This window comes from Streptopelia decaocto, assembly GCF_964273445.1.
Source record: "Streptopelia decaocto genome assembly, chromosome: Z".
Taxonomy (NCBI): domain Eukaryota; kingdom Metazoa; phylum Chordata; class Aves; order Columbiformes; family Columbidae; genus Streptopelia; species Streptopelia decaocto.
This window is the reverse complement of record NC_138657.1, coordinates 36759760-36787107: the sequence shown is the minus strand read 5'-3', so window position 1 is coordinate 36787107 and position 27348 is coordinate 36759760. Positions and strand designations below refer to the sequence as shown.

General features: G+C 39.1%; 1 protein-coding gene across 1 annotated transcript in view; it reads right to left on the bottom strand.

The window, feature by feature from the left end:
- Positions 1-2821: 2821 nt before the first annotated feature.
- Positions 2822-27348, bottom strand: part of FBN2 (fibrillin 2) — a 167996-nt gene continuing 143469 nt past the window's right edge. The window contains exons 49-65 of the mRNA XM_082074936.1: positions 26706-26831; positions 26326-26478; positions 25836-25901; positions 25429-25554; positions 25203-25322; positions 24140-24262; positions 22984-23115; positions 21471-21596; positions 18910-19116; positions 18110-18235; positions 17471-17593; positions 17205-17321; positions 16401-16529; positions 10892-11011; positions 9065-9296; positions 8221-8380; positions 2822-4829 (exon numbers count right to left, since the gene is read on the bottom strand). Coding sequence (XP_081931062.1) covers positions 4455-4829; positions 8221-8380; positions 9065-9296; positions 10892-11011; positions 16401-16529; positions 17205-17321; positions 17471-17593; positions 18110-18235; positions 18910-19116; positions 21471-21596; positions 22984-23115; positions 24140-24262; positions 25203-25322; positions 25429-25554; positions 25836-25901; positions 26326-26478; positions 26706-26831 — 2561 coding nt within the window. The 3' untranslated portion in view covers positions 2822-4454. The remainder of the gene's footprint in view (positions 4830-8220; positions 8381-9064; positions 9297-10891; positions 11012-16400; positions 16530-17204; positions 17322-17470; positions 17594-18109; positions 18236-18909; positions 19117-21470; positions 21597-22983; positions 23116-24139; positions 24263-25202; positions 25323-25428; positions 25555-25835; positions 25902-26325; positions 26479-26705; positions 26832-27348) is intronic.

Genomic DNA, 27348 nt, shown 5'->3' with positions numbered 1-27348 from the left:
ATACCCAGCAATGCTCCATTGTCTATTGAATTGGAGCCATACTTCAGAAAGAAGGAAGAGCTCTAAAAAGCCTGCACACACGTCTTAGATGCTTTGACACATACGTGAAGTTCAAACACTCTGGAGCATTTGAGGATAGAAAAGGAGGCATGCATTCTTTGACGGGCCTGGTAACATTGTGGGGTTATAGTAAATGGTGCTGAACTGTGATACTGGCATGCTGGGAAAGAAGATTATTTGATCTAGAGCTGAGGGGCTGAGTCCTTGTGGTAAAGCTGGAAAGAACCAAAATATTTTCCTCAAAATGAAATTTTATGTTATCAGTTATTCATACATATATATTTTAAAAATTATTATTATGAGGAAGTATCACAGACTTGCTAGGATAGCTAGAGTGCACTGGTGAAGTCCTTATTGCTGAGTCCTAGTTTAGATGCTGTCTTTACCATTGATATTATATTGAGACTTCTCACTGTGATTTTTCAGTGCTCCTGGGTTTAGGTTGGACATTAGGAAAAGATTCTTCACCCAGAAGGTGTTGGAGCACTGGAACAGGCTCCCCAGGGAGGTGTCACGGCCCCAAGCCTGACAGTATTCAAGAAGAAACAGATAGTGTGCATTTTCTGCTTGTCCTACTCAGGGACAGGCATTGACTCAATGATCCTTCTGGGTTCCTTCCAACTCAGGACATTCTATGGTTCTATGATTTACTCACGACAATCATGCTTCAAGTTGCCAAGAGATTTATACTGCAGTCTTTCTTAAATAGCAAGACAGTTTTCATTTTATTGTTAGCAACAAATTTCAGGGTTTGGTAGCTTTCTGGAACACTAGTCTTTCTGTGCATATGTAGTCAGCTTTCTCATTAAATGTTTAGATACTAAAAGGTTAGAATCTATTAAAAAGTAGAGTTTGGAGAAATGAGTCTACAAATATATACGATAGGGTGGGTGGAAGGGAAGTGCATCCATTTTGGATTTCTTGATTGGGCTTTTTTTTCTTTTTCTTTTTTTTTTTTTTTTAACCTAAGATTTTTTTTCATCTGGATATGAAGCTAAGGGTGACTTCTTTCTGGGTATTGTGAGTAACTGTCTTATGCATTTTAAGATGACAGAGGATAATACTGACTTTCTAGTGAAGGGATAAGGTATTATTTGTACTTCATACATACTTCTTGATTAGTTAATGCAGGTATTATCTGATCATAGTTTCTTATTTAGAAAAAAGGCTTTAAATCTATTAAGTGTGCATACCATGTAGAAATAATTTCTGTCTACCAATAAAAATCTCCAGAACTTGTAGCGTCAGAGGAGTCATTAGTAAAAGTGTTGCTACTATTTTCTCACCTGTTTTGAGAGTTGGCAATGAAAGATTATGCTCCATTGGGTTCAGTCTGTTGACGTTTCTTGTGGTAAGTAAGTGTTTCCTGGAAAGTTCCCATTTTGGAGAAAGAGTAGCCTTCTTGGAAACTAGCTGTTAGAACTGTTAAGTCAGTGCCATACTGGGTTTATTTATCAGAACTCCAGAGACCATTTTATTTCTGTAGATGTCAGTCATTTTACCCAGAAGGAGCTTTGAATTGTAATGAAACTTGCATGGCCATATCTGAAGGTAATGTCAAAGTAGTCTGGTTCCAGACAATTTCATACTGTTTCATATTGTTTAAACTGATGTACTATTAAATGTCAGATAAATCTGAATATGTTTGGAGGCTTCAAGGAATACCCAAGACAAGTAACTCCCATGAAACAAATCAGTAATTATGAAAGGAGTCGTAATGCCATAACTCCTGATTGTTTTCTTTCTTGAGTGAAATCTAAGTGTATGAGTCCTTTAAAAATTTGTATGTCTTTTATTACTTTATGAATACTTCGGGGCAGAGGAGAGAAACAGCAGGGTGGCAGAAGTATGTTGCCATTGAAAGCCTAAGGAAGAGAAATTTTATACTGAAAAAAGTTCTCAAATGCTAGGTAAACTCATTGCTACTGCACCCAGGAATTAGAACTTCAGACCTGCAACTTGACGTTTAATGCAATTCACCTATGAAATGCCACTCCTCCAGAAGAACAGGAGTAGAGCATGTAGGGCTAATTCTGCTGGTGCAGACCATCAGTGTCTTATTTTCAGAAACTAAAGAGTATATCTGAAACAAGCATTTTGCATCGTGATTCAGTGCTTAAGCCAATATCTCCGATTTCCCTTTTTCTAGCTATTATTATTTTGACAAAAACATACAGTCATTATTGGCTGTTACTTAAAAACAAGCATCAGTTTAAGTCAACAATATAAAAAAGTGTAGCTTATGTAATGAGGTCTTTGCGGAAACCTTGCATACTTTAAGAAAAAACATTTTTTGCACTGTTGGGTTTGACTGTGTACCTAATGAAGGGCATTAAAGGTAGGGAACACTAGCAAGCAAGACTACATTCATTGATGGTCTTACCAGATTTTTACCATTTAGACAGGACGGAGGTTTTACACTCCTACTCTTAAATGTATGGGGGATTTTTTTTTTTAGAGCTGAATTATCAGACTTAAATTGTGATGGTCCTTCAGCCTTCATTACACAGATAAGCAAAAGCAAGGCAGGCCCACATGAACCTAACATATGACAGATTTTGAGAATTGAGACAGACATTTAACTTTTTAAGGACAGGATAATTCCTGTGTTTCAGCTCTGTCATGATAGAGAAACTAAGTCAGCAAATGGTGTATAACCTCAAACATGAGTTAAGAGTTTGGGCCATACCAGCTCCCTTTTCTGCTCTGAAATCCTTCAGATTTAAAATTAGATGCTTATTTTGTGTAAAGAACACAGACATTTCAAAGAAAAAAAAACTAACCCAAAATAAGCTTTATTGCAAGAAAAGTGTTGTCTTACTGATACAGAGCTTCAAACCAAACTTTTTTTTTTTTTCTTACAAACATGTGATTAAAAATGTACAGTTTCTTTTTCTTTTCAAGATCCCCAAACTCAAAAAAAAGAAAAGAAAAATCACTGAGTATAACTTGATATAATCTTTGGTCAGCACTGATATGCAACTGAAACAATCCTGGAGTCAGCATGTGCTTTGACTATTTTCACATATGAGATTCTGTTACATGACTACTTACAGGTACCAGCTGTCCAAAAAAAGCACCATTGAGACATACACTTAACACATAATGGTAAGACATTTAAAAAAAAAAAAAAAAGACTAAAATAAACTAAATGTCAACTCATCATACAAACATCTTCCTTACAAAATAAGATATGATATAATGAGGCTTACGGTGTATAACTACAGTATTAATGAAACTTCTAACAAATCGATTTCAAATACACATTTTCCTTGTCTGCGCTGCAGAATTAGTTTGCACATATGGCAGTCCTGATGCAGCTCTCAGTTTTTAGTAAATGCACCATTAATTCAAGCCAGCACCAAACAATATGACACATCACACATTCTCTTCAGAGAAAGACATCTTCTTCAGCTGCCTACAGTAATGCAAGTTTATAGAGCACCATTTCTGAGAATGAGGTGTGGTTACATGTGTGGTTCCTTGAGGTTGTTGGAAAAGTACAGTACAGTTTGGTTCTGCAATTCTAATGGTACTAAAAGCAGTCAAGGTATTTTGCTACAGTGGTTGTGCCTCTTCTTCCATTATTTGATGTGGCTCATTCAGAATACAATTCTATTGAGCTGCTGTAAAATACGATCTCTGCAGAGATTGATATTGTAATTCTTGTCCTTTAAGACACTCTTTTTTTTTTTTTTTACTTTTTTTTGAATACTCAAAGTTTTGCAAGAGCACTTTAGAATATCCAAAAGATCAGAAGATGTACTGTGGTCCTCTTTCAGCTCTGATACTTTAAAAAAATTACTTATATACTCTTTGGATGACTGGCCCAAACACAAAATGAAACATCTTTCAAATATATATATTTTTTTTTTTAAATGAAGAAAGTACCTCTGAAGTGTTATAGCTCAAATTTATAAATCTAAAGAAAAACAAGCAAGTTACCCTTTTTGTTTACATAATTTGTTATTTTCTCCATATATTACTGCATTAAAAATAAATAAATGTCTATATTTTTTTTTATTAGCAACTATAGCAAAATACCCAAAGTGTTACAGACTGCTAACAGGAAAAAAACAGCTCACATTTTTGTGCCATTTAGTGCCATATGATGACTTCTAGAACTTTAGCTTTTTAATATACTTTTAATTGAGGTTATATAAAAGATACAGTAACCATGATCGCCACTGTAATCTAAGTTTTGGTCATGGCAAAGTTTAAGGTACCCTCCTGCAAGGGTGGTCCTGCAGTCTTGGCAGGATGGAAGGAAAGAGGTCTTCTCCTCTCCCTTCCTCCCCCAAAAGTCAGTGGCTTCCAAAGCCTTTGGAAAGAAGATATGCTCAGGTGGATAGACAGGTGAAGAGAAGCAACTCTGGATTCAGTCTGGGAGACGGCTAGTAGAGGTCTATCCATAGCCTCATTCTGAGAGCTTCCCCGAGGTCTCCTAGGAGGTAGTTGTCCTCACTGCTGTCTTCCAGCTTCTTTAGCTCCTTTTTCTTATATAGAGGAATGCTGGTGATTTCTAGTGTGTGAGATCCGGGCACTGACTTTTTCTTAACTGTGTGCAAATAACTCAATCCATCCCTCTGATGGATTTGAAAGATGCCATCCTCGTTGCCATGTGAGATGATGTAGCGCACGTGGTTGGTTAGGGGCTCAATGGCTGGCATGAGTTCTAGGATGTGCTCCTTGTTGTCAAGTCTGGAGACGTTGACTCTCATCTTCAAAGGACTATTCATGTCTAGACTTTCCAGGCTAATCTGCTTGATCTGAAGTAGAGGAGGAAAGATTATTTATAGCAGGAGAGAAACAGATATTCACTTGCACTGAGAGAAGAATAATATATGATTATTTCTGCATTCGTCAAAATCTAGCTGTAAATCTTAAGGCTTCTCATACAGGCTTAACAGGGTAATCAAAGTTACAGCACGAGGTCTACAGAGGGGACTCAGATTTCAGATTCTTGTCAGAATCTGTTTAACTTCATGCTTGCAAAAAAGTCCGTGTAAAGAAGAGGCCTATGTTTACTACTGCAGCAAAGACTATATGTGAGGCACAGTCTTGTTCTTATGATCGACTTGAGTGAGAAACATTAGAGAAACACATATCACAACACTGTACGGGAATTTGCTGAAACTCCTAGTAAAACTGTTTTAATGAATCCAGGCTTCTAAAAACAAGCAGGCTCAGTATTTGGTGATAAGGAAGTACAGTGATTATAAAGAAAACTGAAGTAAGGAGAGAACTGCTGTATTGTTATCCTTCTACAGAAGGGGCTATTATGTCATGTTGTCCAATTACATCCTATTTGCACCACTGAAAGGAGTCTGGAAAAAAGTCCCAGCATTGTTTTTCTGACAAATCAGTGATGTGTTGTCTTTTAATGTCAGCTTCTGTGTAGTTATGGTGCAGGTGTGAATCTGTCTGGAGTTGTTAGCTGTGAACACACTTCGGGGTGGGTGGGGGCAAGAATGAGTGCATTCCCAGGAAAATCACCCAACAAGCAACAGCTTTTGAAAGTGCTTCTAGAAAAATATGTAGATTTCTTTAGGAAATCTGATACTAAGTGTACACCTAGCCTACATTTTAAGGTCCTTTCATGCTTGTAAAGATAGCAAAGGATTTCTCTCTCTAAGGGAATTCCAATCACATGTGGGTACATGTGTGTACTAATATGTAATGTAATTGAAAACACACAGTGAAAACAAGGAAAATTTGTGGACAGGAGCAAGTACTGTTGTGTATTAAATCCCGCAACCCATGGATGTCATTTAATAATGAGATTATTTCTTTTTTTCATGTAGTTTTATGGATGTGAAACCTTTCACTTTTATGGCTCAGGTGATTCCAGTATGAGAAACTGAAAAGGTTAATGCTGTAAAGAAATCATAATTACAAGATATAACAATTATGAATTAGGTATGAAATTAACTATGTAATAGAAAAAAATGCTTCTTTAAAGCATCCATGTATTTCTGTGGTGAAGTTGACCACAGAATTCAAACTGTGTCTCACAACACCCTCATAGGCAAGCTCAGGAAGTGCAGACTGGATGAATGCACAGTGAGACGGATCATGAACTGGCTGGATGGCAGAGCTCAGAGGGTTGTGATCGATGGTGCAGATCTGGTCGGAGGCCTGTAGTTAGTGGGGTTCCCCAGGGCTCAGTACTAGATCCAGTCGTGTTCAACCTGTTCATCAATGACGTGGATGAAGACTGAGTGCACCCTCAGCAAATTTGCTGATGATACTAAACTGGGAGGAAAGGCTGACACACCAGAATATGCTGCTATTCAGCAAGACCTGGGCAGGCTGGAGGACTGGGCAGAGAAGAACCTGATGAAGTTCAACAAGGGCCAGTGTAGGGTCCTGCACCAGTACAGTTAGGGAATGACCTGCTGGAAAGCAGCATTGCAGAGAATGACCTGGGAGTTCTGGTCAACAACAGGTTTACCATGAGTCAGCAACATGCCTTTTTGGCTAAGAAAGCCAATGGTATCCTGGGGTGCATTAGGAAAAGTGTGACCAGCAGGTCGAGGGAGGTTATCCTCCCCCTCTGCCCTGGTGAGGCTGCACCTGGAGTACTGTGTCCAGTTCTGGGCTCCTCAGTTTAAGAAGGACAAGGAATCACTGGAGAGAGTCCAGCAGAGGGCTACAAAGATGATTAGGGGGCTGGAGCATCTTTCTTATGAGAAAACACTGAAAGAGCTTGGTCTGTTCAGTCTGGAGAAGGCTGAGAGGGGATTTCATCAGTGTTTATAAATCCAGGGTGGATGTCAAGAAGATGGGACCAGATTCCTTTCAGTGGAGTCCTATAAGTGAGAGGGGCGTATTTGCAAGGGGGGTGCACAGAACAGGTGACTAAAATTGACCAACTAAGTATTTCATCCCATATACGTCATAAACTCTATAAAAGTGGGAGATCACAACGGTCTCACTCTCTTAGAGCCTGCCTGTCGTGCCTGTGATCCGAGGCCTAGTTCCAGGCCCTGCATCCCTGAATCCAGTTCTGGTTTACTGCAGGATCCAGCCCAGGACTTCCAGATACCTGCCCTGCAGCTGTCAGAGCAACACCAGCTACACCAAACTGCACTACCGCCAGAAATTCAAGATTGCTTTCCTCCTATTACCTTTCCTTAGTGGGGAGGGCAGGAGGTTAACAGGAGCATCTGCCATGGTTTAGTGTCACCCAGCAGTAAATGGGGACATGCCCAACAATAGGATGAGGGGCAATGGGTACAGACTGAAGCAAAGGGGGTTTCATCTGAATATGAGGCTGCCAGAGCACTGGAACAGGCTCCCCAGAGAGGCTGTGGAGTCTCCTTCTCTGAAGACACTGAAGACCTGCCTGGACACATTCCTGTGTGATCTCCTTTGGGTGAACCTTCTTTAGCAGGTGGGTTGGGCTAGATGATCTCCAGAGGTCCCTTCCACCCCCTACCATTCTCTGATTCTGTGATTCTATGAACAGGTCCAATAGGGAGCAATGGTGTGAAGTGAAACAGGATGTTTGTGGGGAGTATGGATGTGTATGAAAAAAGTGATCTAAAGGTGTAAATAGTAGGCCTGTCTTTTCATGAATATCTCATAACTTATTTTTAAAAGCCCACAAAATGCAGCTAAAAAAACTTAAGTGTGAATTGTAATTCTCTAGTACCCTCAGCAATTATGCAAATATTGGACTTAAATGTATCAGCTGGGTCATGGACAAGAGTCCCCCCAATTGTCAGCTGCTATGGAATAGAAACTTAGACTAAAACGATCTGCAAGAAGATCTATTAGCTGTCCCAGACCATAAAATGCTGTCCAGTCTCCTCCTGACAGCAGGACAGGTTGTAGACATGACCAGTTTCCCACTTTCTGTAGTCATAAGAAAGTTATTTCACTGAATATATTTTGAGAAAGTAGACCATGCCTTGCACTACAAAGGATTCTTAACAAGCTTTAAGACTTCATATGTTCATAGTTGTTGATGTCTTTCTGATTGCCACATCATTCCTGTCAATAGGACCCAAGTGTGAAAAACACTGAGGCAGGGGAAAAAATATTTTTGCCATTGAATGTGGCCTGTTAAAAAGTTTCCTCCATTTACTGACAATGTGGGGTCTGGTATCTCTGAAAATACTTCAAAATACATTACAGTGCTATCCTGGTACGTACAATGTCATTAGCATTCCTCTTCCTCCTGTTGTCCTTTTTGGAATAGCCATTGATTTTGCACTCGTAACATGCTTCAGGGGACAAAGCATTCTCTTCATCAGCATCTCCATCCAGTGGTAGGTACTGCCCTTTGTTAAATCCCATCCCTGAGACACAGTGGCTGTTGAATAAAAACATCTGTTTTAGTTACTTTTTGTGGTTTTATGAAGTGTCCTGTTAAATGGAAATTGAGTGTATGTAATCTGTAACATGGTGTCTTTGTCCCCTTCCTTTCCCTTCCTCAGTAGGAGGTCTTTGAATTAATTTTCTTCACAGTAGTATGGCATACTGAATGAAATACAACTGTTGGCTGAAGGCCTGTAGGCTTTTCTAATTTTAATTTACAAGTTTTACAAAGACACAAACAAAACCAGCCTGCCATGAACTTTGGAACTAAACAATTTAGCCATTGTCATGTACCAGAAAAATGTTATTTTGTGTTTAATGTTCTGGGTTGAACAGTGTGTCTTAAAACCTTTAATTATGTCTGTACAGATGGTACCTATCCTAATACAGTAACAGTCCTCATTAAGCAGTTTTGTGAAGTAGTTCTTGTGCTGATACTGGGTGAGAAAGCAGAACTAATTCCTTAATATCACTTATGTACTGGATTTAAAATGAGTGTCATGCTGCATGTACAGACATGTCTTCTTTTCTAGCTTATGGATATTTTGTGCTAAGGGAGCATAAAGGATGACTTAGTAGCTTGTCCTTCATTTGCACTTCTGCTCTTCACTCTGGCTATGGTGTAGCATTTTATGGCTTTCTGAATGTGTCTTGGTTGAATGACTGTGGAGATACTCACCCTTGTCCAACTCGGTAATAGCCAGGTGGACAGCCACAAAGATAACCTCCTTCAGTGTTGGAGCAACCATAATTGCAGGGGTTCTTGGTGGAAGAACACTCATTCACGTCATGGCATGCACTGGAGAACTGGTCATAAGAAAATCCAGATGGGCAGGCACACTTGTAACTTCCAAGTGTGTTGTAGCAAGAAGCTGAGCCACATGTGTTAGGATTGGAGCATTCATTTTCATCTAGTATGTAAACAAAAATATATTGATATCTTCTAATCTGATAGACACGTGACAAGCATGATGTAGCTAACAAATCAGAATATCTGCAAGTCCCACAGCTCGGCTAAATCCTTAACCTCATTACCCATAGAGACTTGGTCTCTAAAGAAAAAGTACATTGACAAAGGTCCCAAACACATATAGCTGGGCTGTAGAGGTATTTTAGGATACTGTTACTGTTCACCTTATATTGACTGAATGCTCCCCCATCCTTCAAAGTATGGCTGGTGTTTTGCTTATGGGTCATCTTTCTCCTGGCAGAGTACCCTCCTACCATATAAGGTCCACAGAGGAGAAATAAGCTGGAACTCCAGTCATACTGCCACCACGATAGTTCTCCTGGCCACCTAGCAATGGGGAGAAGTTAGCACATACTTGTGGTGGAAACCTGCAGGCTCTGCAAGGGGAAATCCAATCTAAATAGCCAATCAAAATAGAAGATGTATTGTCTTCGCCTTGTGGATGCTGAAATAAGGTACAGAGAAGATGACTTCTCTAATCAGTGTGACTGATTTGCTCCAGGCTATATTGTGAAAAATGAGTAAAAAAATAGCTTGTTGTATGGAAGATCATGCTTTTGATAGTTGGCATGTGTTGTCTGTTTTATTTCTCTTACCAAGGTACTGTTTTCCTGTAGGTGTTTTCTTTTCCAATACCATTAGAATATGCTTTACCATTCTTGCCTACAGTTACTAGGAGACATATAATTTTGAGGACTATCTATAATATTCAGAGAATGTAGCTGGTTTGGAGGTTTGTAAGAGTTGTTTGTTGTGTATTTCTGCCAGTCTCACTCCAGTCCTTTGCTTTCTTTGCTGTAGAGCACTATTAAGTAAGGAGCAATGATGGTGGTTGGGACTTCTCAAAAACTGCTGGTGTGCTACTTAATGTAAAACGGGTGCAATAAACAAATTCATATGTCTAGGATCAGGACAGTAAGATCAGCCTATAAGAAATGTGTGGCAATGCTCACAGCCATCCTCTGATTACAACACGACTGACAGAAAACCATGAAAGCAAACCTGAGAAGGTAAATATGTTGCTATGGTGCCTTGTGAACAGTACAGAATGGGGTTATTTGGGTGTGTCTTGCATTTTATTAAAAGAAAAATTCCCACATTGAGCTAAATCTACAATAAAACTGGTGAGCTGATATTTTTTGATATTTTTTCTTCCCTTTTACTATGGATACTATTCTGTAGTGTTCTCAAATTGCTAATGGTGGTGATTCTTAAACTTTTTTTTTTTTTTTTCTCCAGCAGTGGTATTTACATTGATGGTTTCAGGAATTCAATAAACATCTTTCTACCTTTTTAAGAAGGGGATTTTCCCAAGGAGAAGGGAGTCAGAATTTAGGCCTTACTAGGAAAACTCATTGTTACACCATTAATTTATGTTGGGAGTATTAATTAAGGAAGGAGGGTGTGAGAGTTAAAAAAACCTCATGTTTGCATACCCTCTGACCTGCCCATTCTTGTCCTCACTTTGCAGCTGTCACTATAAACACTATGACATTTTTTTTGTTTAAGTATATTCTGTGCTGTTTGTTTCCTTACCAACACATTGATTCCACTGGTAATGCTGAATATATCCTTGTGGGCATCCACATCTGTATCCACCTAGGATGTTTTGACAGCCATGCTGGCACCTATGGTTTCCATCACATTCATCCACATCTTTGCAATCAGGAGAGAAGCAGAACATGAAAGACTTCACAATTATACACATTGCAAATACATTACTCACTTTGATCATTATTATTGAAACACCAGTACTTCTGACAGAGGTCTACTGCTGTAAGATGGAAGCACCATTCAGGTTGGTCTTTTGGAAAGCCTGAAAGTAAATTAATGTAGTGTTGTTTCTGTCTAACAATAACCTGATTTTGATTTGAACATTTGAGTCTTTACTCAAATTTGGAGAAAAAACACTATTCCTGGTAATCCCACATGATATTGCTTTGGTGTCATGTTTAGAATCTGAATGTTTTTTAATTTCAGTTTTCAAAACAACTATCTAGGACTAAACTTTCAGTTTCCTGGAACATACTGAAGCATTTGAACATGAGGAAAAAATACTGAATTTGGATGTAAGTGCTTACCTTTGCAAGTAAAAAGAAAAAGCTAATTAAAAAGTCTCTGAGTTCACAGTGTCACACAGATATCACAGTATGTTTGGAATTGGAAGGGACCTCAAAAGATCATCTAGTCCAATCCCCCTGCTGGAGCAGGAACGCCTAGGTGAGGTCGCACAGGAACATGTCCAGGCGGGTTTTGAATGTCTCCAGAGAAGGAGACTCCACAACCTCCCTGGGCAGCCTGTTCCAGTGTTCTGCCACCATCACTGAGAAGAAGTTTTTTCTCAAATTTAAGTGGAACCTCTTGTGTTCCAGCTTGATCCCATTACCCCTTGTCCTGTCATTGTTTGCCACCGAGAAGAGCCTGGCTCCATCCTCGTGGCACTCACCCTTTATAAATATATAAACATTAATAAGGTCACCCCTTAGTCTCCTCTTCTCAAAACTAAAGAGACCCAGCTCCCTCAGCCTTTCTTCATAAGGGAGGTGCTCCACTCCCTTAATCATCTTCGTTGCCCTACGCTGGACAACGCTGGACTACACTGTCCTTCTTGAACTGAGGGGCCCAGAACTGGACACAATATTCCAGATGTGGTCTCACCAGGGCGGAGTAGAGGGGAAGGAGGACCTCTCTTGATCTACTAACCACCCCCCTTCTAATACACCTCAGGATGCCATTGGCCTTCCTGGCCACAAGGGCACAGTGCTGGCTCATGGTCATCCTGTTGTCTACCAGGACCCCCAGGTCCCTTTCCCCTACACTGCTCTCTAATATGTAATTTCCCAACCTATACTGGAACCTGGGGCTGTTCCTGCCCAGATGCAGGACTCTACACTTGCCCTTGTTAAATTTCATTAGGTTATTTCCCGCCCAACTCTCCAGCCTGTCCAGGTCTCGCTGGATGGCAGCACAGCCTTCTGGTGTTTCAGCCACTCCTCCCAGCTTGGTGTCATCAGCAAACTTGCTGACAGTACACTCAATTCCCTCGTCTAAATCGTTAATGAATATATTGAATAATACTGGCCCCAGTACTGACCCCTGAGGCACTCCACTAGATACAGGCCTCCAACTAGACTCCGCACCATTGACTACCACTCTCTGGCTTCTCTCCTAAGCCAGTTTGCAACCCACCTCACTACTCTATTGTCTAGACCACACCTCCTCAACTTAGCTGTGAGGATGCTGTGGGAGACTGTGTCAAAGGCTTTACTGAAGTCAAGGTAGACCACATCCACCGCTCTGCCATCATCCATCCACCTTGTTACATTCTCATAAAAGGCTATGAGGTTGGTCAAGCATGAATTACCCTTGGTAAAGCTATGCTGACTGCACCTAATAACCCTCTTATCCTTGATATGCCTTGAGATGGCACCAAGGATAAGCTGTTCCATTACTTTCCGAGGGACAGAGTTGAGGCTGACCGGTCTATAATTACCCGGGTCCTCCTTCTTGCCCTTTTTGAAGACTGGAGTGACATTTGCTTTCCTCCAATCCTCGGGCACCTCTCCCGTTTCCCAAGACTTGGCAAAGATGATGGAGAGCGGTCCAGCAATGACTTCAGCCAGCTCCCTCAGCACCCGCGGATGCATCCCATCTGGACCCATGGATTTATGGATGTCCAGACTATTTAATTGCTCCCTAACCCAGTCCTCATCAACTAAAGCAAACTCCTCCATTGACCTGGCTTCATCCGGGGTCTCAGGTGTACAGGACTCACCAGGACAGCCTCCAGCAGAGTAGACAGAGACAAAGAAGGCATTCAGTAATTCTGCCTTCTTTGTATCTTCTGCCACCGGGGCACCCACCCCATTCATCAGTGGGCCTACATTGCCTCTGGTATTAGTTTTATCTGCTCTGTATTTGAAAAAGTTCTTTTTGCTGTCCTTGACCCCTCTCGCCAGCTGTAATTCTCAGGAGGCCTTGGCTATCCTAGCTGCCTTCCTACATCCTCTAACAGCAGCCTTATATTCCTCCCAAGTGGCCAGCCCCTGCTTCCATGACCTGTAAACTCTCCTCTTCCACTTGAGCATACCCTATTCAACCATGCAGACCTCCTGGCTCCCTTCCTTGACTTCCTATGTGAGGGGATGCTCTGATCCTGAGCGTGGAAGAAGCAATCTCTGAATGCCACCCAGCTATCTTGGGTCCCTTTTCCTTCAAGCAGTCTTGCCCAGGGGATTTCCCCCAGCAATTGCTTGAAAAGGCCAAAGTTAGGCCTGCTAAAGTCCAGGGTTGCAATTCTACTTGCTATTCTGTTCCTGCCACACAAGATGCTGAACTCCACCATCTCGTGGTCACTGCAACCCAGGCAGCCCTCAACCTTTACTGCTTCGACCAGACCCTCCTTGTTAGTGAGGATGAGATCCAGCAGTGCACCTCTCCTAGTCGGCTCCTCCACCGTCTGCATGAGGAAGTTACCGTCAATGCACTGGAGGAGCCTCCTGGACTGTGGCTGGCTGGCTGAATGGTCCTTCCAGCAGACATCAGGGAAGTTAAAATCCCCCACCACAACCAGGGCCTGTGACTGTGAGGCCACTCTCAGCTGCCCATAGAAGGCCTCATCAACTTCCTCAGCCTGATCTGGTGGCCTGTAACAGACGCCCACAACAGTGTCACCCCTGCCAGCCTGCCCCTGATCCTGACCCATACACTCTCAACTCGCTCATCATCCACTCCTGGGCAGAATTTAGTACATTGTAGTTGCTCTCTTACGTAGAGAGCAACTCCACCACCATGCCTGGCTGGCCTGTCTTTTCTGAAAAGGGCACAGCCATCCATGACCACATTCCAGTCATGTGAACTGTCCCACCATGTTTCTGTAATTGGCACCAGATCATAATCTCCCGACTGAACATAGGATTCTAACTCCTCCTGCTTATTCCCCATGCTGCGCGCATTGGTGTACAGGCATTTCAGGGAGCGAGCAGAGCACACCCATTTCTCCCTAGGGGCATAGGAGGCCACCTGGTCCTCATCAGTTTTAGAATGCTGCCCCACTGGGACAAGCCCAGCTACAAACCCATCCCCCTTCGAGCCTAGTTTAAAGCTCTCCAAATGAGCCCAGCTAATTCCTGTCCCAGCATCCTTTTGCCCCTACGAGATAAACCTTTCCCACGTGACACTGTCCGGACTGGTATTTATAAAACCAGCCATTATCAAAAAATCCAAAGCCCTGCCTGTAGCACCAGTCTTGGAGCCAACCATTTAGAGACTGAATTTTCCTATTCCATCCCACATCGTCACTTGAAGATGGAAGGAGTGAAGAGAAGATCACCTGAGCCCCTGAGTCTTTCACCATCCTTCCCAAGACCTTGAAATCATTCTTCATTCCCCTCAGACTATGGGAAGCAGCTTCCTCCCCATCTGTCTGGAAGACCAGCAGCGGGTAGTAGTCTGTCGGGTGCACCAGTTTGGGGAGCTCTCTAGCGATATCCTTGATCCGGGCTCCAGGGAGACTACAAACTTCCCTAAGATGAGGGTCAACTCTGCATATTGGGCCCTCTGTTCCTTTCAGAAGGGAATTTCCTATTACAATCACCCTTCTTTCTTTCTTATCAGAAGCAGTCTTAAGTTGTGAAGTCAACCGCCTCTTCCTATGTGATCTTGTAGGCAGGCTTGGCACTACCTCCTCAACTACCTCTTCTTCAAGATCCAGGGCCTCAAACCTATTACGGAGGGGCACCTGGGGAGACAAAGGAGGCAGGGAGGGGGGCTGCCCGTGACGCCGAACCAGAATACGCTTCCAACCCTCGTCGTCTTTTAGGTCCCCTACCTCCGCCTGACAGCAACAAGGTTATGTGTAAATAAAAGAGAAAGACACACAAAAAACCAAAATGTAAAACCTCAGCCATCTGAAATTGTGTCTGCTGTAAGAAATAAATAGATTGGAAGCAGCCTAATGTGTCAAGTACAGTATGCAATTCTAGTAGAAGATAAAAAAAACATGCATGCTATCACAGGTCCTAAGTTACACTCTAGTTGTCCACACTTTGAAACAAATTTAATGGAATTGTGATGTCCCAAACCCTGAGGTGCAGAAAACCATCACACCCAGAACTGAAAGCTGTCATTTTATTGGTTATGGCATATACGGCTGCTCTCATGTGCCAGTTGTGTACATATCTTGTGAATGCTTTGGTACATATAATTTAGTGATTTGTTTCATATGTGCTGGATAAAGTACACAATAAGGATGTATCTACTTTGTGAGAACAAAGCAATCTGACAGGAGATAATGCTTTCTGCTGCAAGTATTCTACACTTTTACACTAGAAATAGGCTTTAAATATCAATTCCTGTCTTAAATGCCGTATCAAGGCAGCTGACATTTTGCGATGTCATAGATTTGTGGATGTATACCTCTGCATTTCTAATTTTCAGCAGCCAGATAGCCTAGTATTGCTTTTTAGTTTCTTATTTGCTAAATATCTAAGGCCCACTGAAGAGTCTGCATCTCTCAAATAGGGATTTCCTGACCGGGGCTCACTTTTGGGCCAAAAGAGAGAGATAAAGCTTAACAATACAATTTGTATTTAACTGTGGTGAATTATTTTTCTGACTGTGTATCTCTATGATAGCAGATTTAAAGTACAGAACTTAAAATCTAATCTTAGATACCTTCAGGTGGATGATTACAATTAGGTGAAACAAAAATTGTAGAGAGATTCTGTGTAGACTGTATGAAAATCAAAAAGAAAAACCAACTAGAGTTTTAGATGCATAATGTGAAGTTGAAATGGCAGCCTGGAAACAGTCATTCAAGAGTTCAGCTAAAAAGTCACTTTTTATCCTAATTTGTGTAAAAATCACTCAGGCAGTATGTTCTTCCATACAATTATGCTTAATATTACTCAAATACATTCCTATTTCTGTTTAGTATTTACTTTTACTATAGCTGGTGTTCTGTTTTATGTCTTTGACATCACAGAATTCACTAGACACAGAAGTAAGGATTTGCACCATAAAAAAATTGACCTTTGCTAATTACCTTCACAGTTTAACCCAGTAGAATCCAGAGAAAAACCCCTTTGACATTCACAGGTAAAACTTCCAGGGGTATTTTGGCAAATTCCTTTTGATCCACAAAGTGATGGCTGAGAACCACATTCATTGTTATCTTAAAAAAGCAGAGGAGAGAGAAGGTGGTTGGTATATCTTGTGGCAGGATTTTAGCCCATGTTCATGTAACACTTTTTAAGAGATTAAAATCCACAGAGGTGCAACAGTTTATTTTGAAAATGTAGCTTTTCATATTTAAATGTCAAGTGACCTGATGACTCATGCAGAACTATGAGTAATTAATAAATTGGAAGTGCAAGTTGTAATTCAGTTATGGGTGAAAAACCCAGGTATGTAATTGCTGACAGTGGAAAAATGCTGCATTTCTGTACTAGCTGAACTAAAACAGTTTCAAGTAGCAAGATTCATATATATATACTTAGGGTCTAAAGACATCTGTATCTGTTAAAAAGGCAGTCTGTTTTTGTTTAACTACGTTTTAAATCAGATTTCAATACTCTACCCCTTTGTCTCCATGTGGTTATACTTAGAATATAATAACGTGTTAAATACATACAACTGTTTACTAATCAAGAAAATACAAATGGTGGATAGACTGATTTTTTTTTTTAGCTACAATTGTTGCTTTTCAAAATCTTTTTTCTAGACTGCTGACATTATTGCTCTGTATTACTACTGTTTATACAGATTAAAAAAAAAAAAAAAAAAAAGGAGACTTGAGAATGCTGTTCTTCAAGAAAAACTGATGCAAGAAACCCAGTGTTTTTCTTACCAATACAAGCTGTGTGATGTTGTGTAAAACCAGGTGGACATTTGCATGTGAAGCCTCCAAGTGTGTTGACACAAAGAAACTGACAATTGTGTTGTTTAGTTTGACATTCATCAAGATCTGAAAGTAAGAGATGTTGTTGTCTTAAGAAGAGTCAACAAAAAAGAGGTGCACTTAGTCTAACTTGATAAAAATATACACTTCAAAACTATTTCCTTTGAAGTTAAGATACAACAAAATTAAAAGTTACTGTGTATAACTTTCATTACCTTTACATGTCTTTCCATCTTCTTGAAGGATGTAGCCCCGAGGACATGAACACTGATAGCTTCCTTCGGAGTTCTTGCAGATAAAATTGCATGGTTTAGGAGACTGGGTGCACTCGTCAAGATCTAAACAGAGAAGAGTGTCTGTTTTACTGATTTTTTTGTCTTTGAAGGGTGTTTTCTAAACAGCACTATTAAAGAGAAGAAATGTTTGTACAAAAAGTCCCCCATTTACAGTTGTTCAGAGTTCCTACTTCTTTCTTGATGGATGTGTTGCTGTGGAGTTTCTAGAAGGTTACCATTACAGTGACAAACTCAGTGTTTTGAAAGAGTAACATATAGTGGCATTAATATTTTCATCTGAGGACTAAGTATTTATTTTTGGACATACTATGATATACCTATATACAGCTGATACATATTTCAGTGCTTGTTCTGCTGCAGGAATATTGCCAGTACAGCTTGTTTCTCAGTTTACCCAAATGAAATATAAAAATAGAAGTGTGTATTAAAAAAAAAGACAGAAAAACGATATGAAGAGACAAAGAGAAAAAACTGCTTTGATACAAAGCTTTACACAGGTTGATATGTTGTTATGTACCAAATAAAAATGTAACTGAGGATTAAGATCCTGAATCTTACCGATACAAGATGTACCGCTTATCTCAGTGGTGTAGCCAACTTTACAAAAGCATCGGAAGGAGCCCATAGTGTTAATACACTGTCCATTTCTACACAGATTTGGCATGACCTTACATTCATCAATATCTGTACAGAAAATATTAAATATGTCATATTTCAGTTTTAAATTTGATATTTTTATTCTTTTCCATTTTTGCACAGTTTCTTGTCATCATGCTTCTGATGGAAACTTTACCCTTTCCTTCTCTTTAAAAACAGAATCTGCATTCCAAGTAAAAAATCCTTCAAACTTTTACTATTATTATTAATGATAATTATAATAATAATATAAAAACCTTCCTTCTATTTCATTGGGTAATCAGGTTGCAGTTTTGCTAACAAAACAGAAATCCCATAGAAGTTAATTTTCTTATGACCAGTGAAAGGATGTCAAAAATTTTTCACTGTTTTTTAGAAGAAAAGTTAGCTTCTTCTACTTGTGTGGAAATATTAATAGTAATGGCAAAGCATTAAGTGAGACCATTGTTAGAACAATTGTTACTAAGCAATTTTTCAGCATACAAAACCTTTCAAAAAATGTCTAGGTTTCAGTTACCGGTTGGTACTTCCTGTTTTAGATCCCAACCTCAAAATTCTGCACAGCTGCAAGTATTCTGGTGCAGTGACTGTTTAAACATGTTTTTAATTTCTGGTCTCTCAGCAACATTTGAAAAATCTAACTCTTATTTGGCAGGAAATTCTTCAAAGGAACTTCAAAGACAGTTTTCCCCTTTTCTGCCTCTTTTCATCCCTGAAAATACCTCTTCCATCTGTAGTATAGCCTGGTCCATGTGGACACAGTTTCTTATACTGGGTGGTTCCAGGCAGCGGACAGAGCTCACACTGGTTACCCCAGCCCCGGCCTCCATCACAGCAGCATTCAGATTTAGTGACAAGGTTCCGGCTGCTTGAAGCCATCTGACACATTGTCTGTAAAACTTCAGCAAAGCAAAACCCTTGGCGATTATCTGTTAGGAAGAAGTAGGGAGATCAAGAAAGAGCAGGAGATGAGCATCTGATCTGGCTCTCTGTCAACACATGCAAGGACTAGAAGATTATTAAGACACCAGTCTGTGAAGTCTATTTTGATTTAGCCTCTCAGATTTCTCGTGTCTTCTGATAATCTTCTACCATTCCCAGTGTATTCCAAATATTCCTGAGTTCAGTACCTGCATGAGCTGGATAGGAATTTACCTCTAGGAACGATGTGCCCTGGGGCATATCTGGTGAGCTTGCATAATAGTAAAACAAGCTGCAGGTCAAACTGAGTTTCCACTTAAGCTGCCTATGTTTGGTTAGCATTTGAACAATTTACTTGGAGTGGGGTTACAAGTTTGTTTTGTTTGTTTGTTTTACTAGCCAAAATAGCATGTTGGTCATCTGTAATTATCCTGATGTGGTTTAAATGACAAAATTGTTCCTACTTGAAAGTGTACATTTTCAATAGCACTCCTAGTTTTTGTTGGGGGGAAAAAATTAGATGGACTTACTGTTGATCCGTTTCTTTCTAATGCTATTTCACTTAACCTTTGAACCTTTGTTTTAATACCTGTCAATTACAGAAGAGGAGCAAAACCTCACCATCATTAAGCTCCTACAAGCTTCTTTCTAACAGGCAGCTGAGGAGAGCAGAGATCCCACCTTCCAGTGCTAGTGGGAACTTTGAATTTTGCAGAAATTATATCGTCTAAATAGGCTATGTCACCTGTTTTGTTTGTATGTCACCTGTTTGTTAACTAAAATGGAGACACTGTCAAGTATGGTCTGACAGATGCTTATGTTTTTGAATGAAAAATTTTATTTTTTTTCTCTTAAAGTTACAACCCTTCATATCCCTCAGAATGTGCATATGTATCGACACCCAGCTGACCTTCTCCTTCACAAGTGTGATGAGTAGAATCTGTAGATTTTTTTACATGCATTAAGTAAAATGCGAACTTTAGCTTTAGGCAAAACGTACTTTGGGTGCCTGATAACTTAACTGTTTACACGAAATAAAGCTGTCCTCACTTAAAGTGCCTGTTGTGTGATCTGGCAGGTTTGCTGTAGCAATTTGCAAGACTCAGCAGATTTCTGTTCTCCTACATAAGTACATTGTGCAGGTCTTTATGGACACTGTGACTTGAAGAACATATAATGCTTTGTCCCTAGTTTGAGAGATGGAATAAATTTTAATGTTAACAGAATACAAATGTTTGCACAATATATTTAAAATAATATAATCTAACACTTCCTTTGTGCTTTAATTCTGAAGAAATACTTTGTTTCTGCCAGGCTCATTTTTGTTGTAATTTTTGACCCAGAAAACCCTAAAGGAAAAACAGTAATGAACAAACTAGCCCAAAGCATAGTTTTTGGAAAATAATAAGAAAATCATATATTAAATATAAAAACATAATAATGACCTCCAAGCAGAGTATTTCCTTGGCATTAATGACTGTCTGGAGTTAACAGACTGTGGCATCTTCTTCCCATCTGGTCTTAATCTTTAGGAAATACCCTGCACTTCCAATATTATGGCTTTGCTATGAAGTCAGCACACTATTGATGGCAATTTGCAGAGAACTGTTTTTATAGTACTTAACATAAGATAACATAAATTTTTTTTTTTACGCAAGAATACTAATAAATACTCATACCTTTTCAGTATTGTAAAACACTTTGAAGCATCTACACTTGAATTTTTATAATGAAAAAGCAAGGTTTTGCATTTGTTTGTTTTCTAAAAAGGGAACAATAATTTTATAATGCAAATGACAAGTATGAACATATTGAAAAGGAAATTCAGGTTGATGAACATAAAACCCTCCATCAGCATTTAATGTGCAGGCCTGCCTCAAAACTTTTTAATATATCTTGCAATTTTTTGTGAAATCCTAGTATTTTGTATCCATAATCACTGTCTGAACTAAAGGCACAGAAAATTCAGAAGCCTACGTGCAGTATCGGGGTGCTTATGATCATGTTCTGAATATGTAAACACTTCATTTTGCTCTGCATCCCAGTTTTTGATCTATCTAAGGTAACTAAATTCTGCTGCTTATTTAAAAAAAATGTCTGGATAGTGTTGCTCAGCACCCCATTTATGTCCTTTGGGATTTAGACACTCCTAGGTGAGGGCCTTAATTGCTAGGCTTAGCTGACATTTTCAAGATGCTCCTCATTCCTATCATTATTTAATATCATATCATTTTTTAACTAATAAGGATTGTTATTTAAGTTCTGTAGCTATGACAGCTGTTAGGTACTCAGAAGCCTAATTTACACTCTGCAGCCTTTATACTTTAATGTAAGATAAAGTGTATACAAGAGAAGTATTTACCAAGACACTCAATGCCTGATGGACTTGACAGGAATCCTTCATTACACTCACATCGGTAGCTCCCAATAACATTCATGCAACGACCATTTTCACAGATCCCTGGCTTGGTATGGCATTCATTTTCATCTTTACAAAAATAAATAATTAAATAAATGAAAATAAATAAATAAATATAAAATTAAATAAATTGTTACAAGAAAATATTTCAGCCTTATAGAATACATGCATTGTTCTGCATAATTTTTGCAAAATATTTGCAAGAATTGGAATATCAACAACAGACTAAGCATGGAAAAGACTTTCCTAATAACCCTATCTTATTCCATTCCTTACACACTGCATCCTAAGATGAAAGCTTTAATGCTTGTGTATTCTTTGCAGCCTGTAACAAGAAAACACTTGCAGCAGAGAAAATTCTAGTACTTACTCTTACCTGGCAAGTAGCATTTAAACAAAATTGGAATATATGCAAGATTTGAGTAACAAATTTTCACTTCATAATTAATAAGAGCCTCTGAATGCATTTGATCTCTTCTGCAATCAGTCACATTTTAGTCCACACATAATTTCCCTGAAACAGTTTACAATTTTAGTGTATTTTGTTCCATAGCTAATTGCAAAGATACTCTAAGCAATTATACATCTTTATAGATTCTTAAAGTAAAAACTCAGAAAAGCCTCAGGTGATTTAAAGGCAGCTTGACATGGCAAAAAAGGCAGAGTTCTTTTTAATAAAGATTATTTCCCCTGAAAAAAAACCCAAAACATAAAGATCTGTCAAGGAGAGTCACTGACTTGCTGAAGGAGCACTGTTAGCACTGTTTTAAAATATTTACCTTTAAAGCATTCATGGAGATGAAATTTGTTTTCTCTTTCTGTCAATGACAGCCTCAGCTACTTCTGCCCACAGATTAAAAATAAAAATGAAGGCCATTCCGAATTTATGTACCAGAAGAAAGTATGCTAGATATGTAGCTATCATTTCCACCTCAAGTGACTGAGAAAATGACGGAGGAAATCTGTTTGCTTACTTACAGGATAGAGAATAATTTTGAAACATGGCAGTTTCCACATCTTTTGCTCTTAATGGCTTTTTTTATGCTGTTTCAGAATCTTATGGCTTTAATTCCTTAAGGAACTGTCATACTATTTCTAAACAGTATTAATGCTAAAGGAAATGTAATTTTTTTTTATAATAATTTTGCTTCCTACTCATCAAATGAGGTCTCTTTTGTTTGGCCACTTTAATTTTTAAATCTAACAAGTGTCTGAAAAACTTCCTGATTTTGTTGTATAAAAGAAGAAACAAAACCAGTTTTTCTTTTGAAACATGTATTAGTTATTTAGAACTATTTTCAGATAAGAAAAGTTTAAGATGTTGGGAATTATTAGCTATCCTAAGTATCCTTTATGAATTACTATTTCCTAGTTTACTGTATACATATGCAGACAATATTTCATTTGTTTGCTTGTTTGTATTTCAGTAATGTCTTCTTGCCTTTCTAAGCTTTACCTGTGCAGCCTTCTCCGTCAGGTCTTCGGGTCATTCCAGGAGGACAAATGCACATGAAGGTACCAATCAAATTTTTGCACATCATGCCTCTTGATTCGCAGTCATGGAGACCTTCAGCACACTCATCTAGGTCTGGAAAGAAGACATATTTTCTATTTGAACTTCCTTCCAGTAGCTTCAGTTACTGAACACCCCTGGCACTTTCTCAAGAAAAAGGACATACAGAATTCCCTAACTCCAATCACTGAAGAAAAATATGAGACCTATGCTTAATTACAATTGTCTTAATCTTTGTGAGCTGTATCATCTTGTCACGTTGAAGATGAAGTTCATCATTGTGACATTCTTGGCTTCACAATCCCCTTCAAGAGTGTTCTGGTTTTGGCTGGGATAGTTAATTTTCTTCATAGTAGCCAGTATGGGGCTATGTTTTGAATTTGTGCTGAAAGCAGAGTTGATAAGACAGGAACGTTTGAGTTACTGCTGAGCAGTGCCTACACAGAGCCAAGGACTTTTCTGCTCCTCACCCCACACCACCAACAAGGAGGCTGGGGTGCACAGGAAGCTGGGAGGGGACACAGCTGAGACAGCTGATCCCAAATGACCAAAGCGATATTCCAAACCATGAGATGTTGTGCTCAGCATATAAAGCTGGGGTAAGATAGAAAGGGAGGATATTTGGAGTTATGATGTTTATCTTCCCAAGTAATCGTTACACACGAGGGAGCCTGGCTTTCCTGGAGATGGTTGAATACCTGCCTGCCCATGGGGAGTGGAGAATCCATTCCTTGTTTTGCTTTGCTTTTGTGTGCAGCTTTTGCTTTACTTATTAAACTGTCTTTATCTCAACCCACGAATGTTCTTAACTTTTACCCTTCCAACGCTCTGTCCCTTCCCACCAGGAAGGAATAAGTGAGAGGCTGTGCAGTGCTTAGTTGCTGGCTGGGGTTAAACCACTACAAAGAGGTACACTTGATAAAAAAACCTACGAGATATTGGTCTGACATGAGTTTTGAAAGAGTAAATAATCATCTGCTGTGGTGTTTGCTACATTCCACTGAGAGAATGAATACAAGGTGCATAGAAATATTTGGATTATGCTTTGGCCAGTACAGTGTGATGGAAGTTGTGGTTAGGTTCATAGATCAGTCATTACCTTTGCACATCTTTTGGTCTTCTCTTAGTTCATAGCCAACTGGACATGTGCATTCATAAAAACCGTAAGTGTTGATACAACGAAAAGCACACAGCAAGGGATTCTGAGCACACTCATTTATATCTGAACAGAAAGGAACAAAATAGTTATTCTCCACTAAGTTTTAAAACAATCACCTAGGAAGTTTTCTTATACTTGTGCTTCTCTTGTCAGCTAAAAAGTATCAGATATGTAACACTTCAAACCAGAAACTTCTGGATGTTTGGTTTTGAGTAGCGGGAGAAAACTGAACAAAGCTCTGCTTAGAAAACAATTGCATAATAACTAGGGAACTACCTGAGCTTAGTATGACAAGTTGTGACAGGCCTTTTTCAGATTTCTGTTCTATTCTATGATAATTTTTAAATGTATTTTTGTGTTTGTGTGTGTGATGAGAGATGTCAGCTTTTTTTCCAACTCTACAAAAAAGTGAATTCTTGCTTCAGAAAGCAAACTAATTATGATTCATAAAATACAAAACTTGTGAGTAAGAAGTACCCTGATCAGCATTCAATGAGAGCAGAACAGCTGTACACAAATCCTACACTATGAAAAATAAGAGGTACTTAATGAAACTAACAGAGGATTAGTTTAAAACAGATGAAAGAAAATAATTCTCTAAGCAGTGAAAGTAGTGACACTCTGGATCTTAGTGCCACAAGAGGCTGTAGAGGCAGATGGTATCAGCGATGCAAGACTGCACTGGACAGATTCTTGGGCAACAGAACCATTAGTGGATATTAAACCCAATCTGCAGAGATGCATCCCCCAGTTTACATTCCTCCTTACTTCCCCAACAAACAGCTAAATAATGTGACATACTGTAATACGCAGTTGGAAAATCCTGTGGTAAGCTAAAAATACCACTTAAATAATTTCAGAACTTACTTTTTAATGACATATTTCAAGCAGAAACCCTTTTTTCCTCCTAGTTATTATAGCAACAAAGGCCTGGTTAATAAAATAGTTTGAATACTGAAGACAGGACAAAAACTAAAGAAAAAAAAAAAAGAGGACAAGTTACCTTCACAGTTCATCATTGGGCCTGGTTCAAATCCTTCATGACAGTTGCACTCAAAACTGCCAATCACATTAGTGCACGTACCATTTCCACATGGGTTGCCAATTGAACATTCATCTGTATCTGTATATAATGAATAAATGCATAGTGAAGAGAACTGTGACACATTTAAAATTGTGTTTTAAATTTGAGTGTTACAACTCTCATAATTTATGATATATGGACACACCGATGCAATGTACTCCAGTGTAATCTAAGTTGTATCCCATGGGGCACTCGCAGCGGAACGATCCATCAGTATTGATGCAGTGACCATTTGAGCAAATCCCTGGACTTTCAAGGCATTCATTGACATCTAAAAAACAAGAAGATATTAGCAACCACTTGGTTAATTTCTGTATCAAGTCTTAAAAAAGCATTTTCAAAAAACTATGCACCCTATTCTGTTTATCTCTAGCCATGTGATTTCAAAAGTAATCTTTTAACTACCATTTCATAATAGTTCACATTTATTAAAGGTCAGCTTCTTGGAACCTGGGGCTGTGGTGAGTAAGTCATCACATTCTAAAATACCCAAATCTAGTTTTATGTGTAAAGAGATTTTTTTTTTAGATTATCCGGAAAAGGAATACATACCTTCACGTGTATCATCAATTCCAGGAATAGTTCCATGACCATATGGACACAGGTCCTGAAAGGCAACTGTAGAGGTATGTTTTAAAAAAAAGAAAAATGAGTGAGAGAGACAACCCTGACAGGCTTCCCCTTTCTGTGCTTGGAGAAAACCAAGAACTGAAGACACTTGATTACTTCAGGAATTCTTGGCACTGTCCCATTTTGCTCTTCTCTTTTGCCTAAAGCAGGCTAGATCTAAAGATGGAGACTACTAGTTCATTTCTCCACAAAGAAAAAAAAATAACTCAGTATTTCCTTTTTTTTTTTTTTTTTCCTGTGCTTTCTTCTATTTAATTTTGTTCCTTTTGTTGACCTGAAAATCATTCTAGAAAGGGCTGTAAGAGAGAACGCCAAAAAGATCTCTCCTTCTAATCATCAAAAAGGTAGAACACGAATGTGCTCTTCCTTTTTTCCCACCTAAAAAGGCTTTATTTTAAATCTTGATGTGTACCTTCTTCTTCCTTTGGACAGAGCTCACAAGGGTCACCCCATCCTTCTCCTGGCATTTTACTGCAGCAACACTTTGCCTTTGTGGTGTTGAAAGCCTTTGGCACTGAGCATTTCCCATTCTCAAAGTTAGTGAAACAGAAGCTCTGTCGAGTATCTAAAAAAGAAAATACAGTTATGTGGAGCTATCACCTTGCACCTCCTACCTGCTTGAATGACAACTGTCTAGCTCTGAAAGGCCTTTATTTTTCATACTATTTTGAAAGTACTTTCTACTCCTCATAAACACATAGATGGGACCTGCAGAGGATACTTTTTACTCATTCTACAGAGTATTTGTTATCTGTTAGAATAAGTTATTACATTCCTTAATCATTAACTTACCAAAACATCTCCGTCCATTATCAGACAGCACAAAACCTGTAGGACAGATGCACTGGAAACCTCCTGGAGTGTTTGTGCAAGAGCCAAAGAGACAGATGTTGGGATCCTCATTACACTCATTAATATCTGTAAATTAAAGGAGAAAAGCTTCACCATAACTCCATTGGCTGTGTATTTCTCAGTTAAGAAAGATTGTTTATTTATTTAACTTCAGCAGGAGGTGCCTCTCGAAGAAAGCACTCAAGACGTAAAGCAGCCTGAAGATTCCACTAACTCTTTCAAATTAGAGCATTTCACTGGCATGAGTTTCCCTCTCCAAATACCATTCTCTGTTCTTTGTAATATTTATAGTATAAATTTTAATAAACTTTAAATAAATGCTTTCAGAATGAAACAGAACACGTATTTCTGATAAGTATTTTTGCGTAAACATAAAACATCCAAAGATTAATTTAAAAAAAAAATCTGTATGTTGGAGGTTCTTTGTAATTAAAGGTGGGTTTTTTTCATGTTGATTGACAGATTTTTGAACAAAACTAGAATCACAGAATGTCCTGAGTTGGAAGGGACCCACAAGGATCACCGAGTCCAACTCCTGTCCCTGCACAGGACAACCCCACAGTTCACACCATGTGTCTGAGGG